At 43.6% G+C, this 16,287-nt stretch overlaps 2 protein-coding genes across 7 annotated transcripts in view; one reads left to right on the top strand and one right to left on the bottom strand.

Annotated features, from left to right (window-relative positions):
- The window catches only part of lef1 (lymphoid enhancer-binding factor 1), a 44,661-nt gene extending 34,586 nt beyond the window's left edge, over positions 1 to 10,075 (top strand). For 3 of the 6 annotated variants that reach the window (XM_069689350.1, XM_069689351.1, XM_069689352.1), the window contains exon 10: positions 8,490 to 10,075. In XM_069689350.1, coding sequence (XP_069545451.1) covers positions 8,490 to 8,569 — 80 coding nt within the window. In that variant the 3' untranslated portion in view covers positions 8,570 to 10,075. The remainder of the gene's footprint in view (positions 1 to 8,489) is intronic. The other 3 variants (XM_069689353.1, XM_069689354.1, XM_069689355.1) reach the window with 1 other exon arrangement.
- Positions 10,076 to 12,058: 1,983 nt separating this feature from the next.
- On the bottom strand, positions 12,059 to 16,081 carry hadh (hydroxyacyl-CoA dehydrogenase). Its single transcript, XM_069689358.1, has 8 exons — positions 15,900 to 16,081; positions 14,882 to 15,010; positions 14,615 to 14,772; positions 14,271 to 14,397; positions 12,966 to 13,055; positions 12,663 to 12,735; positions 12,458 to 12,574; positions 12,059 to 12,353 (listed from the first exon to the last, which is right to left on the bottom strand). The coding sequence occupies exons 1-8, from the start codon at positions 16,014 to 16,016 to the stop codon at positions 12,235 to 12,237; spliced, it is 930 nt and encodes a 309-aa protein (XP_069545459.1). The 5' UTR covers positions 16,017 to 16,081; the 3' UTR covers positions 12,059 to 12,234.
- Positions 16,082 to 16,287: the final 206 nt, after the last annotated feature.

A 16,287-nucleotide genomic window follows, 5' to 3' on the forward strand; every position in this document is an offset into this window, starting at 1 on the left:
GGAACTTAATGAGATGCTATACCTTAATACGATTTCATGGTATCTGGGATTCCAGGGTGTCTGTAATGCTCCCGTAACAAAGGCACTCCGTGGTATTTATTTCTTTCTTTTAACATGTGAAAGATATGTAGAGATGTATAGATTCAGATCAAATGTCAAACCCTCCCTGAACTGTCACCTGTCCTTTGTTCTTTTTTTTTTTTGAAAGCAGGATTAACATTCCCAGTGTGTGGTAGAGGCGACTCTATTTTCCCCTCTCAATCGTCCTTTCTCTCTCTGGATCTTTTTTGCTTTCCGTCTATTTGCTTGCCCCCCCCCCCCCCCCACACACCCCTTCACCCCCCCCCCTCCCTCCCTCCTCCCTGCGAGAGTCTGGTAGCATCCTGTTATTCCGCTCCCTTTTGGCAGCAGGAAAAGCCGGGCAGATGTGACAAATCTGGTCTTACGTCGAAATCACCCCAACCAGACAAAGGTTTTCCACTTGATCGATTCCTGACCCGGTGGTTCTCTCTGAACCCAAAATTGGGCTGCTTTTCTTTTCTCTTCCTTTTTCTTTTTTTTTTTTTTCCTTTTTTTTGCAATGGCCAGTTTTCAAAGCGCGAGAGAGCGCGAGCGCTAAAAAGCACTTTATCTCTGATCCAATAATTAGCAGTGCCTAGCCGCGGCGGGATGGACACCCTTGCTGATTCTCAGTGACAGCCTTAAACTAATATGCATAATACCAAGGATACTGCCGCAACTCCCCAAGCCCTCAATTTATGCAGATCCCAAAGAGCTGGATTGAGGTTAGCCTGCTGTAGACGCCAAAAAAACATCTTTAAATGAACTCGTTTGTCTATTTCTTTTCATCTGTCCCAGCCTCTACCCCATCTGTCGCTCCCCCGTAGGAAAAAAAAAAAAAAAAAAAAAATCTGAAAGGAAATTTGTTAAGGAGTGAATTTTGAAGACACGATCTGTGCACCTTTGTATGAGGGGGTCAAACCCACTCAACATTTGCTCCATTCCATTTTACTTTTTAGCACTCTGTACAGACATAATGACAAATATTCCGCATAACAAAGTGAACTACTTGACCTTGGGTAGATTTTATGAGGGGGGGGGGATGACTTAATACATTTTCATATCAACGTGCTTTATGGCTTCTCTGCTGCTGTGTTTTTCGGCCTGTGAGGCAGACCAGGAGTTGAGTCGCGTTTTTAATGGCTCGATGTTGTTCCTCTTTGTTATCTTTAGCACTGTCAAACAGTGGGCCCACCACACAGCCGGGCTCCCACCACAGCAGAACTCCTCTGAAAAGTCATTACTCTGACATCGGGAAATTAGAGCTTCCGTCTCTTTCCCTCCTCACTGCCTTCCCCAACCCTCCTTTTTTTTTTTTCTTCTTCTTTTTTTTTTCTTCCCTCACCTACTGGAAATGTGCGCTTTTACTCCTCCTCTCTCCGCTGCCTTTATTTCCTTTCCCTGTGTCTTGCCTCGCCTCGTGCTGTTAGTCTTTTGTCTGACTAAGCCCACTGATTCACAGATAGTTATCTGGCCGAGACACATTCATGCCCTGGAGGCTCTCTCCCGCCTCAGCCACTGCACATTTTTTTCACAGGGGGGAGACACTCCTAACAAAGGTGGCCTTTTAAATCGGGCTAGTTGCAAACACTTTCCACAACACTGCATGTGAGTCATGTTGCGCCGCATTTTATGAAGGTGCTCTATTGTCGATACGCTTCTGCAAGTCAGATTGCGCTTGTGCAAGAGGTTGTATTTTTTTTTTTTTTTAATATGATTCGGGGTATCTTTCCTTTTTAAAAAATATGGTACCAAAGGTCATTTCTGTCCACGTGTCCTGGTCCAGAGACATAAAAGAAAGTGTTGTTGCAGCAGGAGCTCCTGTGGCCGCTGCTCTCCCTCTCTCCTCCTCTCTCCGTCTCTGTCGTGCCCCAGCTTTCGCTCCCTCTGATGTGTGCAGCCAGAAGTCAGCTGTCAAAAGACTTTGACGAGTGAGGAGGAAGAAGAAGAGGAGCGAGGGAGGGAGTGTGTTAGAGGAAAAGGGAGGGTTAGAAAGGGGCCAAAAGAAAATCCCACATTCTCCAGAGCTCCAGAGTTTACCCAATCTCACTCGACTGCCACTCATCCTTCAGTCTGGTCTCCTCGTTTCGTCCCCCATTTTCCCTCTTTCTTTATTTGTTGCCTCTCATCTTTTCTCTCTTTCTCTCCCGGACCCTCATCACACATCTCTCTCTCTCTCTCTAGCACAAATCTGAGCAGCCAGCCACACACTCCGGCTGCAATTAGGCGAGATTCAGCTTCTGCCTCCATTTCCCGAGTTTCAATTTGGCACTGAGCCTCCAGGCCACGGCGGCACAGCCCAGTGCCTCCACACTCTGCCTTATTAGTGACCCGGGATAATTGGGGAAGGAATCCGGATCGCAAAACTGACTGTGGGTCTCGCTTTGAGCAGCACACAGGAGATGAGAGGATGTTTTTAAAACTGTACTTCTTTACAAAAAAGAGAGAGGGGTTAAAAAAATAAAAAATAGAGGGGCGGGATGTGGGGGAGAGAGATTTGGGCTTAAATCAGAGTGACGCCCCGGCTAATGTTACTGTAGGTAGGAAATGGAATCGGAAATGTTCACCCCCACAGTCCTCCGGTTCCCCGACTCCTCTGACCTCCACAAAGCCCACTCTGTGAAGAAAAATGAGCCGATCAGCACTCGACTCTATGGACCTGTAATTAAAGTATGTGTTTTTTTTAGCTTAGAAGTACACATCTTTCACACTGACATGGTTGTCTTATCCTGGCCGGGCAACCTTATTTGACATTTAAAGGAGGGGATATAACTCTCTTAAAGGTCTGTGTTTACTCAGGAGAAAATGCAGCTCTTACGCTCTGTTTAGACTGGGGCTTGAAATTTGTTTTGATTGAGTCACGGGCCTATTGTGTTGTGGTTTGGCCAGCTGCAGTAACAGTATGAGGGTCCAGTCTCGTGGCTTTCTGTGATGTCTTCCCCACTTCCTCCCCCTCCCCCCCCCTCCCACACACACACACACACACACACACACACACACACACACACACACACACACACACACACACACACACACACACACACACACACACACACACACACACACACCTCTCCGCCTCACCCCTGAGGCACCTCAAGGCACTGCAGCCTCTCAGAAGAGGTGGAGATCCGTGACCTTATAAAACACTCCCTCTCCAGAGATGCTTATCTGCGAATGAAAGGCCTCCAGGTAACAGGCAGGAAGAGGACAGTGGAGCTGGCAGAAGTGCTGTTTATTTTTGTTCTGCTCTAGTCAGTCAAGCCATTGTTAAAAAAAAAGAAAAAAAAAAAGAGGCAAAACTTTAACCCGAGCTCTGCTTCCACTCATTTTCTGCCTCTTTACTCCCCTTCTTCCTCACTCCTCCTCTTCCTGCTCCACTCCTCTGTCCTGATGCTGAATATGATCGGCGGTGGAGGCCTTTGAAGCGAGACCACAGCAGAGGGAACAGTCATTGTGCAGGCTCTTTGAATGTGCCGCACTCCCACCTCCCCTCCTGACATCCCCTCAGCCTGCAGCGACTCAGACGGAGCTGCGCTGCGCGGGGGCACATGGCCAGACTTCAGCTGCCTGGGCCCCCAGTGATGCTGCCTCAGATGTGGGCGGACCACACACACACACACACACACACACACACACACACACACACACACACACACACACACACACACACACACACACACACACACACACACACACACACACACACACACACACACACACACACACACACACACACACACACACACACCCTTCTGTGCTCTCCTAGTCTCACCAACACATGCCTGAGGTTTGGGGTTTTGGTGACTCCCCCCTCCTCATTCCCTTTTTGACCACAACCAGACCCCACCCTTCCCAACACTCCAATATTCAAAGCAGGCACTGTCTTTCCTCTTCTTTCTCTTTAACCTTTTAGTTTCAGCCCCTCACTTTTTAGTTTCTGATAGCCCCTGCGGAAAAAGAGACAACATCCCCGGAGTCAGCCTTTTGATTGGAGGTTAAAAATTTCAAAGTGTTTTTTTAAGGGGCGATTTCTTTTATGTTGAATGTCTCAGAGCTGAAGAAAGTGCTGACAGTGCAGAGCATTTTGTTTCAAACATCGCCATCTCTTCCAGGTGCCTTTTTCTTTTTTTTTAAATTTAATTTAAAAAAAAAAAAATTATGGCCCGTCCGTTTTATTTTTCTCTTTTGTCTTTATAAAAGCGGCACTGTCACACTTTTATTGTGTGGAGGCTCCTTTGAAAAGGTGACACCGAAACCAGCTGTGCAGTCCAAGCCAAGGTCACTGCCAAGACACACCACTGCAGACTCTTATCACAATGTGTGGACATTTACTTTCTAGACCTGACAACTCTTATGTCCAGCCAAACTGAATTAAGCCCAGTTAATGTGGCACATAGATACATAGATGGAGCATTCATCTTTATTTGAACCAGATTGAACATACCAAATGTTGGTTCTATCTGTGCTAATGGCATTTAGTAGTGACGGTTTCCTGATTGTACCTCATTCATGAAGTCGTCCCTGGCTATTCCACACAATCTGGGTAACTTCCAAGTCGTGTTTAAATGATTTCAAAGCAAATATGACCCAAACATTCAGTGGTTTTGTTTGCTTTTCAGTTTTATATTAAGTAAAACAAACATCTTTGGGGATTTGACTGAATGAATAGTTAAAATGTGTAAAAAACACATTTCCCAAACTTAAGATGAGAATTTTTTTTTTATTATTGGCACGGAGTGACTGAAAGGGCAAGAAAAAAAGTTGTAAACATGCTTACACACTTCCTTTAAGTTCCCACATGTTGTCCAATCTTAATTAACTTGCTGAGTACAATATTATAAGTGATTAAATTTTTTTTTTTTAAATGGCCAAATCTATAAAAATAAGACCCAAGTCGTAACAGGAAACATCATATAAAACATAGTCTTGTACTTGCTTTGCTCTCTATCTCTCAGCCCCTGTCTTCCCTCCCATTTCTCCCCCAAATCTCCCCCCTTCTTTCTACCATTGTAAAGTCTGCACCTCCGACTGTGCTGGAGACACCTCTCTCAACTTGGCTTATTTTTAGAGTAATTTGTCAGCAGTGTTTTCCTTTTTAATGGCACCAAAAGAAACCCCAGAACTGTGTGTAGGGAGTGAGGGAACCGAGTAGGTGGGTGGGTTCTGTGGGATGGAGGTTAAGGGTCTACAAGGTGTGCGGGCCCCAGCTGCGGGCGCTTTGATTTGGCTGGGGAGGTGAAAGCAGCGATTGAGGTGCAAGACTGTGCCAGTTATCTTAACCTCCCACACTTCAAAAGCTGGGTGAGAGCTGGTCCAACGCCTTCCTCCCGCCCTCTCTCACTCCTTCACTCCCTCCCTCCCTCCTTCCCTTCCTCCCTCACTCTGTCACATAGAGGCAAAGGAATTGGGGGAGAGAGCGAGAGCGAGAAAGGGGGAGACTAAACCTTCGCTCGCCCTCTGAACAGAGGAGTGTTTCATTTCCTGCAAAAAACTCCAGCCAGCATTCCTGAGCACTAATGTAGGAGGAGGCGAAGGAGGAGAGGAGAGGAGAAGAGAGGAGAGGAGGGAAGGAAGGGAGGGGAGGAGAGGAGAGGAGAGGAGAGGAGAGGAGAGGAGAGGAGAGGAGAGGAGAGGAGAGGAGAGGAGAGGAGAGGAGAGGAGAGGAGAGGAGAGGAGAGGAGAGGGAGGAGGAGAGGAGGGGAGGAGGGAAGGGAAGGGAAGGGAAGGGAAGGGAGGAGGGAAGAGGAGAGGGAGGGGGAGGAGAAGAGAGGAGAGAAGGGAGGAGAGGAGGGAAGGGGAGGGGGGGAAGAAGGGAAGGGAGGATGAGAGGAGGAGAGGGAGGGGGAGGAGAAGAGAGGAGAGGAGGGAAGGGGAGGAGGAGAGGAGAGGAGAGGAGAGGAGAGGAGAGGAGAGGAGAGGAGAGGAGAGGAGAGGAGAGGAGAGGAGAGGAGAGGAGAGGAGAGGAGGAGAGGAGAGGAGAGAGGAGGAGAGGAGAGGAGAGGTCAAGTTGCTCCTGAATTCCACTGTTTGTGTCAGCTGGACCTTGTGAAGCTCTGGCCTGGTGCCCCCTACAACCAACACCACGCAAGCACACACCCCTGCTGTTACCACCAACCCTTTTTGAAACACACACACACACACACACACACACACACACACACACACACACACACACACACACACACACACACACACACACACACACGCACGCGCACACACACACTTCTCGCCCGCAGCCCCTCAGGACTCTTCCCCAGGCAGGAAGGCCGGTGCTTTTCATGTCTGTGGTGGGGGAAGGAAAAATGCTCCCCAGGAAACTGGGTGCAGGGCCGGGCGTGCGGGCCTGCTTTGAGATCCTGGGATGAAAAGAGGGAGGGCGGCGGAGGTAAATAAAAGCGACAGGGGCTCTCTCTTTTTTCTCTGAGCACTGTGTTCCTTTCAGTCTCTGCTCTGTGCAGCTCTGGGTCAGCTCTCCTCGGGAAAGGTGGCCTCTGTCCCGTTCCCTTTTATCCACATGTGGTAAAGCAGTCTGCAGGGTGGTGTGTGTTTGCGTGTTAAGACTTTTGAGCGTTAAGATGCAGCAAGCAGCAGGACTCAACTGACTTCTCTCCTACACAAACACACTTGGTTTTGCCACAGGGGAGAAGCAAACTAATACCGTTTCTTTTCCTCTTTTCGTCTTCACAAAACATCCATCTTTTTAGTCGCAGGAGGCATCTATCCACCTCTGTCTCTGCCTCTCCACTTTGATCACAGATTCTATTTGATGCTGCTCGGGTCTAAAATAACTCTCCTTGGCTTGTCAATAACTGAGACTAACTCCGTTATGTTAGCTCAGGCTCAGATCACGAGAGGGAAAAGAACACTTTTGCAGCTTGACAAACAATTTCCCTCTCAGGAAAAGGAGGGCCAATTTCTTGAATGTCCTGTGAAGTGGATTCAGGTAGCGTGTTGACACCTTCGTGTCAACGTGTACGTGACCCACACGGGTTCAGATAATTACCAACATTGTTCCATGAACCCGGCTAGTTTTTACCAGCTTGGCTCAATGTGGCGATCGCGCTGTGCGGAGAGTTGATCGTCAGATGCCCGTTCGCCAGACGTATTTTGGGTAGTTGACACAGTTCCCAAGTGCTTGTTAAGACCGCAGGCCTGTGGAGGTAAAACGGAGCTCACTGGGACACACTTGAGTTAACAAAGACATGTCAGCTCGCTTGAAATCACTAATAGGCTACTGTACTCGTTGCCACAAATATGTATTACCAGTAGCAGGAGAAAAAAAAAACATGCATATCAAAGAGCCGAGAGGCAAAAACAAAACATAAAAATAAGTTATTTAGAAGCACAGATACTGTACAGAAAATAATCTGTATTATATGATATTATTTCTGAATGGTTTCTGCCAATTTTTTTGGAAGAATTTAACATTTTATAAACTCTTGGTCAGGATAAATAAATATATATAAAACAATGAAATTTCAGATGCGCAATATTATTCTTATTAGTCCCATGTAGAGTAAGATATTACTAATATTATGGGATAACCACCTGCGGAGGTTCTGCCATCACTGTGGTTGGGCATGAGTATTAATACTGACGCCGAATCCAACGCAGCTCTTGCGTTTGCTGCCGCCGACAACCGGACTGGAGCGGTGCAGTAAACTGTGCTGAATTGTGGGATACACTTGGCTCCATCTGAATACCGCTTTGAGGCGGGATTAGACGTTTGTACAAGCGTGGCGTTAATTGTACTTTTGTGTTGGCATTTTTTTTCGACGTGGGCAACAGTCTTTGTCCACTACCTATAGATCTGGGTGGCGCACACTTTCGCGCTCAAGACTGTAAATGTTTTATATTTTCGAAAAGCTGCAGAATTTCCCCTTCTTGTTTTCCCGTCGCCCACCGGCAGCGGCAACTTAAATGTCAACCAGAAGCAACACAATTGGGTGCACGACTTGAGAGTGAGAGTGAGAGTGAGGAATGAGCAACAGAGGGAGCGTAGCACTGCCAGATGGGTCACGGCAACCCTCGTGTTGGACCAGATCAAAGCCAGGCCGGCCCACATCCTGTCACTGACCTCTAACCCCTCTGTAGCCCTGTGTTTGAATGAAAGCCTTTTCAGCAGTGTCGAGCTAATCAGCTGTAACACTGAGAACAAAACAAAACAAAAAACAACAACTAATGATCGATTATGTTTGTGGAAATGACAGATAATGTGTCCCTCCTTGAACCGAATGCATGCTTGCATGGTGAGACACTTGGGAGTCACTCCTGAGTCATCTTGATGTCTGTCTGGTGTTTGCCCGTATGATGTAAATGCGACCAGTGTCTCTGTTCTCACATGCAGTTACTTCACTTAGCGTGCTTGATTAAACCGTCTTTCCTTTTATTCCTTCCTCTTTTTTCTTTTCTTTTGTGTATTAATCCAGGAGGAAAACGGAACAGTTTCTCCACATGCAAAGCGAAGGCAGCAGCTACGGGCCCTCTGCTAGAGATGGAGGCCTGTTAAGATTCCATGAAGACCCTTAAAATCCTCCAAACTGAAGCCTCCAGTTCTCAGAGGACCTCCCCCCCCCCCCCACACACACACCTCCACCTCCACCTCCTCCTCCAACCCCCGTCGTACTCCACCTAACCCAACTCCCTTCCCTTCAAAAGTCCACCACCATCACCAAAAAAAAACACTTCACGGTTTGACTCTACTCCTTCCTGAAGGTGCCTGCTGTAGAGACACTGAACTGAACTGAACAAGACAATCATGATTTAGTAGGAGCACCCTCACGCGACCACCTTCTCTCACCGAAGACCCAGAAAATATCAATTTGACGTCTTGTGTTTTGTCTATTACCGTTTGAATATCAGCTTTACTGCAATCCAAGGCACTGCACTGAAAAACAGCAGCAATTGTGATGTGCGCACAAACTTCTCCCCCCTGCACCGCCCGAACGCTCGGAAACACCTGTTACTAAGTTATTATAAGTTATTTGTCACCTCTGTTCCTTTGTATAGTCCATTAGGCCGACATCCGCCCCCTCGACACCTCCCACCCCTGTCTCCTTTTTCTCTCTCTCACTGGATTTTTGAGACCATTTGGGGTTTCACCCGACCGACCAAACACCTCTTTTTAGACTGCACTAAGGAAGATGGAGGGATCTCATCTTGTCTAAGAAACGTCTTCAAGACGCTATTTTAGTTCGTTGCTGACCAGTTGGTGCAAAAAAGGATCAACATTTTGATTTGCTTTTCATTTTCGACTGAATTTTATTTTGAATGCTTTTTTGTATCTTGAACCCTTGTTTCAATTTCTTGGTGTATATTTTAGTGACTTTTTTTTTTTTTTTTAATATTGTTTTTTTTATATAGTGGTATATATGAAAATAAGCTTTGGACACAGGAAAGCCATTTTTCTTGTTGAAGCGTCTTGCAGAAATTGAAACTTAAGGCTTCTTTTGATAACTATTTGTAACAAATAGTGACCTCGAGTCTTGCTCAGATGTAAAATAATGCTCAGTATGTGTACTTTTTAAAACTGTCAGGATATGTCAATTTTCTTGGTATTTTTGCAGGCAACATTAGGACAAAGGCGAGTGACAGCTCAGAGGCCTATATTTTATTGTTCTAAAACATGACAAATGAAGCAGATATATATATTTACCCCAGCACTTGACAGTCTTTCTTTTATTGCAATGGACCTTTGTCTTTTCTCTCTGGTAGCTAATAGTGTGGTCTTTAGCCATGTTGTTTATTCCATGCAAACATCTCTGTAACATTTTGATTTTAATGCTCTATTTTAGTATTACTTGATGAATTCCTTTTTTTTTTTCTTTTTTTTTTTATTATCATATTTTGGGTCACTGTCATCTTGGAAAAGCATTTTGCTTCCCAAGTGGTCATATTTGAGCGGTTTCAACATGTTTTGTTTTGTTTTTTTAAAGAAAAATAAAAAGGCACCAATGGCTCATTTGGATCACTTGTGTGGTGGAAAGACAGGAGCTGGATGTGCCAGATGTAACAGTCTGTGTGTCATCCTTGGAGATTAAAGTGAAGCAACCATAGGCAGCAGTGACACATGGTGGTGTAAAACAGGTAAAACATATTGGATATGACTCTCTGTGGAAACTTCTAAAAGCTTAAAGAAAATAACAAGCAATTGAAACTCCCAAAGCACAAGATGCTCAGATCTGCATTTATAGTGTTACTGTAATGATAATGAAAAGAGAAAATTGCAGAATCTGGGTATGAAAACCTTTCAATTGTGTTAGATTTGGACTTTATTCATCCCACAGTGGGGAAAATTTGTAACTTGATTTCAAGAGTAAGAGGCATCTTTTCTCTTGTCCCGTAATGTAAAAGTTGAACAGCAAACAGACTTGGCTTAAAATTCTTGAAGTAACCGTTACGTGTTAAAAGTTGACCTAATATTTTCATGAAAGATCCCAGATCAGAAGAAAATTCTATTTATAGACAAACCTGAACGTTGCCATTGAGTCCTATGTAAAGTCAAACAGCGCCACCTTGTGTTCATGTCAGGTTAACGGGACACTTTGAAGACACCAAGTGGTGAGGTAACCAGTCCCATGAGTGAAATGCTTTGTGAAAGCAGTGACATATGATTCATTCTGCACATTCAGGTCATTTTTAAAGACCAAAATCACAAAATGTGTCCAAGCATTTAGCAGTTTGACGCAATGTGTGACCCTCTATCTGTGGACTCAACGTGAGCATCTCACCAAATACCCCTTTAACATGGACAGAATTACAATAGCAGTATGAAGTTGAACTGTTGCATATTAAAACTGCCTTTCCTGTGTAGAACGGTGTGTGTGTGTGTGTGTGCGGTGTCTGACATTACAGGTCTGGACTAAAGGGGGTGGTTTCTCTACCATGGATGTATTCTGGAGATCTCTTGTAGCTCAAGGAGGCTCCAAAGCGTGCTGCTGTTTGGGGCCGGGCAAACTCTCCTTCAGGCTCCGTAAAAGCTGACAGGTGCTGCAGATACTTCTCTGTAGATTCATCACTACAAACAACTTCTTTCACATTGTCTTTCGTTGAATTTGATACAATATCATTAATATATAAATTATAACAAACTTTTAAAGCGTTGTATGGTTTCAGGCAAAGTGTGAACGTTTTCTTTCTATGTCATTACCTTGTGCGGTACAACAAACACACCATTTCTGTTTGCTTTGTTTAAGGTTAAGAGCAGCTTGAGTTCAACCTTTGTCCCATTTTCTGCTGATAACAGATGGCTGTGACACGGGTGAATCTAAATGATGTGATACACCCTCTAGTCCACTAGAGGACAGCGTGTCAATGTCACAGATTTGCTTTGCCTTTGGCGTAAAAGACCACGCAGTTAAGTTTCGAAACAAAAAACACATGGTTAAGGTTAGATACAAAAACCACTTGGATTTCTTTAAAGACATCTTTTCCTAAATAACCAATTCATTTTTGTGCCTAACCCTAACCGTGTTTTTTTTATTCCTTAACCTAATCACGTTTTTTTTTTTTTTTTTTTAAACCTCAGCAAGGCAAAACTGTGACATGGACACACTGTCCTCTAGTGGACTAGCAGGTGCATTGCTTGCTTTGGCGTGACTGACTGCATGAGGATGCTGAGAATAAGTTATTTTTCATCCACTTGCAACAAATTAAATAACAATAGCTTTGTTCGTATATTGAAAAGTTGTCCATAGTTTGACCCACTGTGGTTTTAAAGCACGCATCAAAATTGTATTTTACGTTAATATAATGCACCTGCACTCGCAGGCCCTTTGATCCACTCATCTATCCTGCTGCATCACAACACAGCCTAAACCTTCAGTTAACTCAATTTTCAAAGAACTGGGATAAATATTTGATCTTCAATCCTAACAGTAGGATTGTTCTTCAATCATCATCAAACTATCTTTAAACTGAAGCTCATCAATCTCGGAGACACTCGCATCCACAAAGCAGTCGACGCCTTTCAATCTGCCAATGAGAACAGACACCAAGGTGTTGGAAAAAAAATAAATAAAAATAAATAAATATTTAATCAGATTTAATTTCTTCTTTCATACATAGATGACATTCAGTGGAGGTTAGTAAGAAAATTAGACGGAGAGAACACGAGTTGATTTTAAATGTAGCAGCACAGGCACTTCTAGTTTCAGTGATGGCATCCACAGTAAATCACTTGTACTTGTAGAATCCTTCTCCTGTCTTTTTGCCATATTTGCCCTCCGCAACCAACTTGTCCAGCAATTCACTTGGTTTAAAGAGCACGCTGTCGGGATCCATTGCTTTCCAGCCTAAAGATAAACAGGAACAGGGTTTAGATTAATATATATCGGTTTTATATACCTTTCCCAGTAGCTTTGCTTCCTCTTCCCTCTGCCCAAGCTGTTTCACTCACCATCGATAATGAACTTCATCGTGTCTAGTCCTACGTAGTCAGCTAGCTCAAAGGGCCCCATGGGGTAACCACCACCAAGTTTCATTGCAACATCAATGTCTTCTTTGGATCCATGACCTGAGGAAGGAAACAAAGTCGCAACCGTGAACAGTAATCAATCAAAAACTAGAATATTAAAGGATGTTGAAATGACAGAGAGGCAAACCTCTCTCGTGCAGCCGGATGGCCTCCATCAGGTAAGGAACAAGTAGACGGTTGACGATGAATCCGGGTGTATCCTGAATAAACAGATGTTGGATACTGCTGAGTGCGATGTTAGAGGTACACGCTCCGACTCAGCTGTCAAAGTCAAAGTCGCTCAGTCGTTCCACCTGCCCATTTCTCCCTCGTGTCTCATTGGCATTGTTACAAGATTACCAAGGTTATTCTCTTCATCTGTGAGTGGCCATAATGCTCATCAGTGTGTTTTGTATGAGACTACATCCGTGACGTCAGTATATAAGCTTACCTTGCAGGACACTGGTGTTTTTCCAATCTTCTTGCTGAAGTTCAGGAGGGAATCAAAAGTCTCTTGGCTCGTAGCTGGGGTGCCAATGACCTGTAGAAGATTAATACTTTAGCAACTTTAAAAAAAAAAATTAACATTATAATTCCCAATATACAGGTTTCTCCAACTGATGCTGTTTTCTAATTAAATGATTAAAAGTCCCTGTGTATATCGGGTGGATGTTGTTACCACTAAACTGAACCTGGCTAGTAGTTTCCCTTTGTTTGAGCAAAGATAAATGAACAAAAAATACATATAATATTGTATTTTTCTTCCCTAACAGATGCCATCCAGGGCAATGCAATTTTCAAATGTACAATACAGGTAATGATACCTTGACTTCGATGACGGTTCGTGAAGCATGCTTTTATTGATATCAGTTGCATTAAATCCATCTTAACAAAAATGAAATTACATTACGGGACAAATCTTTATGCAGTTTAGAGGGGGAGAGTATTCTTTTTATTTATTTTTGTAATTAAAAAATGTTCCCTAAACACCTCACATGCAGGCTATCACTAGACACTACAATTTCAACATTGTACTGAAGCACCCTGCCCTTGCCGCCTCCATGCCCATGCGCAACCGGCTGTTTGTATTACTATTAATAACTGTATCTTATCGTTAGAGATGCAGAGCGTTGTGGTCACTCGATTTACTCTTTTAAAAGAAAAGAGTATTAAACATTTGTGTTATCTGTAAACTCGAGGAAGCTGAATAAAGTCTTGAGTTTTAACTCCCACAATGTGCCCCTCATTATGATAAGTATAACACTATGACAGCCTTGTAGGTCACGCCTATATATAGCTGACTCTTTTTTTCAATCCGACCAGACTGTTTTTTTTTCTCAGCTGTCTCAAGGTTTTGACATGCAGATGTGCTTTCTTAATAACCCCTTTAAAATCCCTCTAAACCTCTTCAGCCCCAGATAAACCGTAGGTGTGGTATATGAGCTATTGTTATGAAATAATGGACATGTGAACTCTGAATGGGTTTATACAAAAAGATAAACTACAATCACCCATTTTCGCACCTACCACCCCGTCCTGAATACACAGTCATATACAACTTGTACACGCAGACAAATGATCACAGTCTATTTTATCTCTCCTTTTGTTTTTTTGCACATATGCTTCAGCTAGATGCCCCATATACATTACATCTGTTAAATTACGTCCTACTACTGTGTGTAAAAAAATAAAATCACAATTTCTTCTTTGTTAAATGAATGAATAAAACAAGCACACTGATTTTTGGAGGGCCTACCTCGACCAGCTTCATCATCGGGACCGGGTTGAAGAAGTGAAGGCCACCGAATCTGTCCAGCCGGTTGGTGGAGCTGGCGATGTCAGAGATGGGCAGGGAGGATGTGTTGCTGGCAAAGATGGTGTGTCTAAAACCCAAAGTGCAGAAAAAACAGACAATGAGTCACCCATAATACAGACAGAAGTTAATATTAAAGCAGAAATGTGCCTTTTCATTGCTCTTTAAGAAGACCAACAAATATTCGTTCCCTCTCGGACGTGAACTTCAAAATGAATTTGGAAAGCATCCACTGCTAATCAAACTACTTCCGACACATCACACAACAGAAAACAAGCCTTGCTTACGCTGGTGCCAGCTTGTCAAGATGACTAAAAATATCCTGTTTGATTTTCAGATTTTCCACAATGGCCTCCAGCACCAGATCTGAGCCCTGAACTGCAGAGCCAGCATCAGTCGAGGTTGACACGTTCTGCAGGACTTTCTGGATGAACTCTTCACCTGCCTTGAACAAACCAAACACAACATTATGTTCTTCTCTACTTAACTTGGCACATTTCAACCTATTAATAATGTGGTCGTTTATTTTTGTCAGTCAATCTCCTGCGGCTCACCTCCGGTTTATCAGCAAACTTCTTCTTCACCACTCTTTTGAGACTCCCTTCCAATGTTTTGATGGCCTTTTTCAAGATGCTGTCATTCGTGTCCACCAGAGTCACCGAGTGGCCAGTTGACGCAGCAACCTTCAGAAAGGAAATAATTTCAAGATTACCTGAAACACAGATGTCACTGTCAGTGATTTTAAAGTAGGAGCTCGTTATGTGGAATTGCTGCTCGTGTTACCCAGTGGCGGAATAAGTAATCAGATCCTTTAATTAAGTAAAAGAACCAGTAAAGCAATGTAAAAAATACTCAATGACAAGTAAAAGCCCTGCATGAAAATCCCTACTTAAAAAGTACTTAAGTATGAGCAGAAAAAAACGTGATGTGATGTTGACAAAGTCAAAATTTCTAGAGAATAAAGGCAAAAAGTTGAGAAGGTTAACCCTCAACATTTAGACTTCGTTCGTCAAATACAAAATAATAATAAAAAATAAAAAAATTCTTCCTCTTACTTTTATTTCCTTGATGCGACACTTCGTCGTAGAAATGTGATCCGACTACACGCAGCTATTTGTAACATGTCAGGAAAAACAGGTTGACAACAACTGGTTTAATATTTAACAATGCGTTGCATTTCAAAAGCTTCTTATAATCATCTATTGTGTCTAATGTTAACTTTTAACGTAATAAAAGCCATCATAAAAATGTAGTGGACTAGAAGGTACAATATTTCCCTCTGAAACGTAGTGGAGTGAGACTGTAGAGTAGAACCAAATGTAAACACTCAAGTTAAAAAGGTACAAATACCTCGAAATTGTACTTGAAATTGTAAATGTAGCCTACTTGACCTGCTTTTAGCTGCACCTGCGCAGGATTCACAAAAAGTGATAGAATTTTTTTTTTTTTTTTTTTTTTATATGAACACAAAAAGCATGACAGCCGATGGACCGTATAATCACTTTGTGAGGCTGTCAGTAACGCTAACCAGCTACTTGGCTAAAAGCTCCACGAAGGCACGGCGTCGCTTACTTGTGCAATTCCTGCGCCCATTTGTCCGCCTCCGATGATCGTCACATGTTTGATAACCACACTCCTGACAGCCGAAGACGCGAAACCCCTGTGGATCTGGTGAGTGAAGAAAGCCATGGTTCGTGTGTGTGTGTGTGTGTGTGTGTGTGGACCTGAACCTGTTGAAGGACACGGTGGGAAATGATACGGACACGTAGCACGTGGTGAGCGGTCACGTGATCACGGAGACGCTGACTACCTTTAAAGACACCGGCCGAGACACGGTGACATTTTCTCCGCCCTCAGTCCGGGACCTGCAATGTTTCCAGTTTGATAGAAGTTTATAGATCCTAAAATAAATGAAATTAACTTAAAAATAATTAAAAGAGTAAAAAAAAAAAAAAAAAAA

This window comes from Brachyistius frenatus, unplaced genomic scaffold (genome assembly GCF_029030835.1).
Source record: "Brachyistius frenatus isolate BFR_SWC_R1_liver_20210118 unplaced genomic scaffold, ASM2903083v1 Contig_7, whole genome shotgun sequence".
In the NCBI taxonomy this organism is placed as follows: domain Eukaryota; kingdom Metazoa; phylum Chordata; class Actinopteri; family Embiotocidae; genus Brachyistius; species Brachyistius frenatus.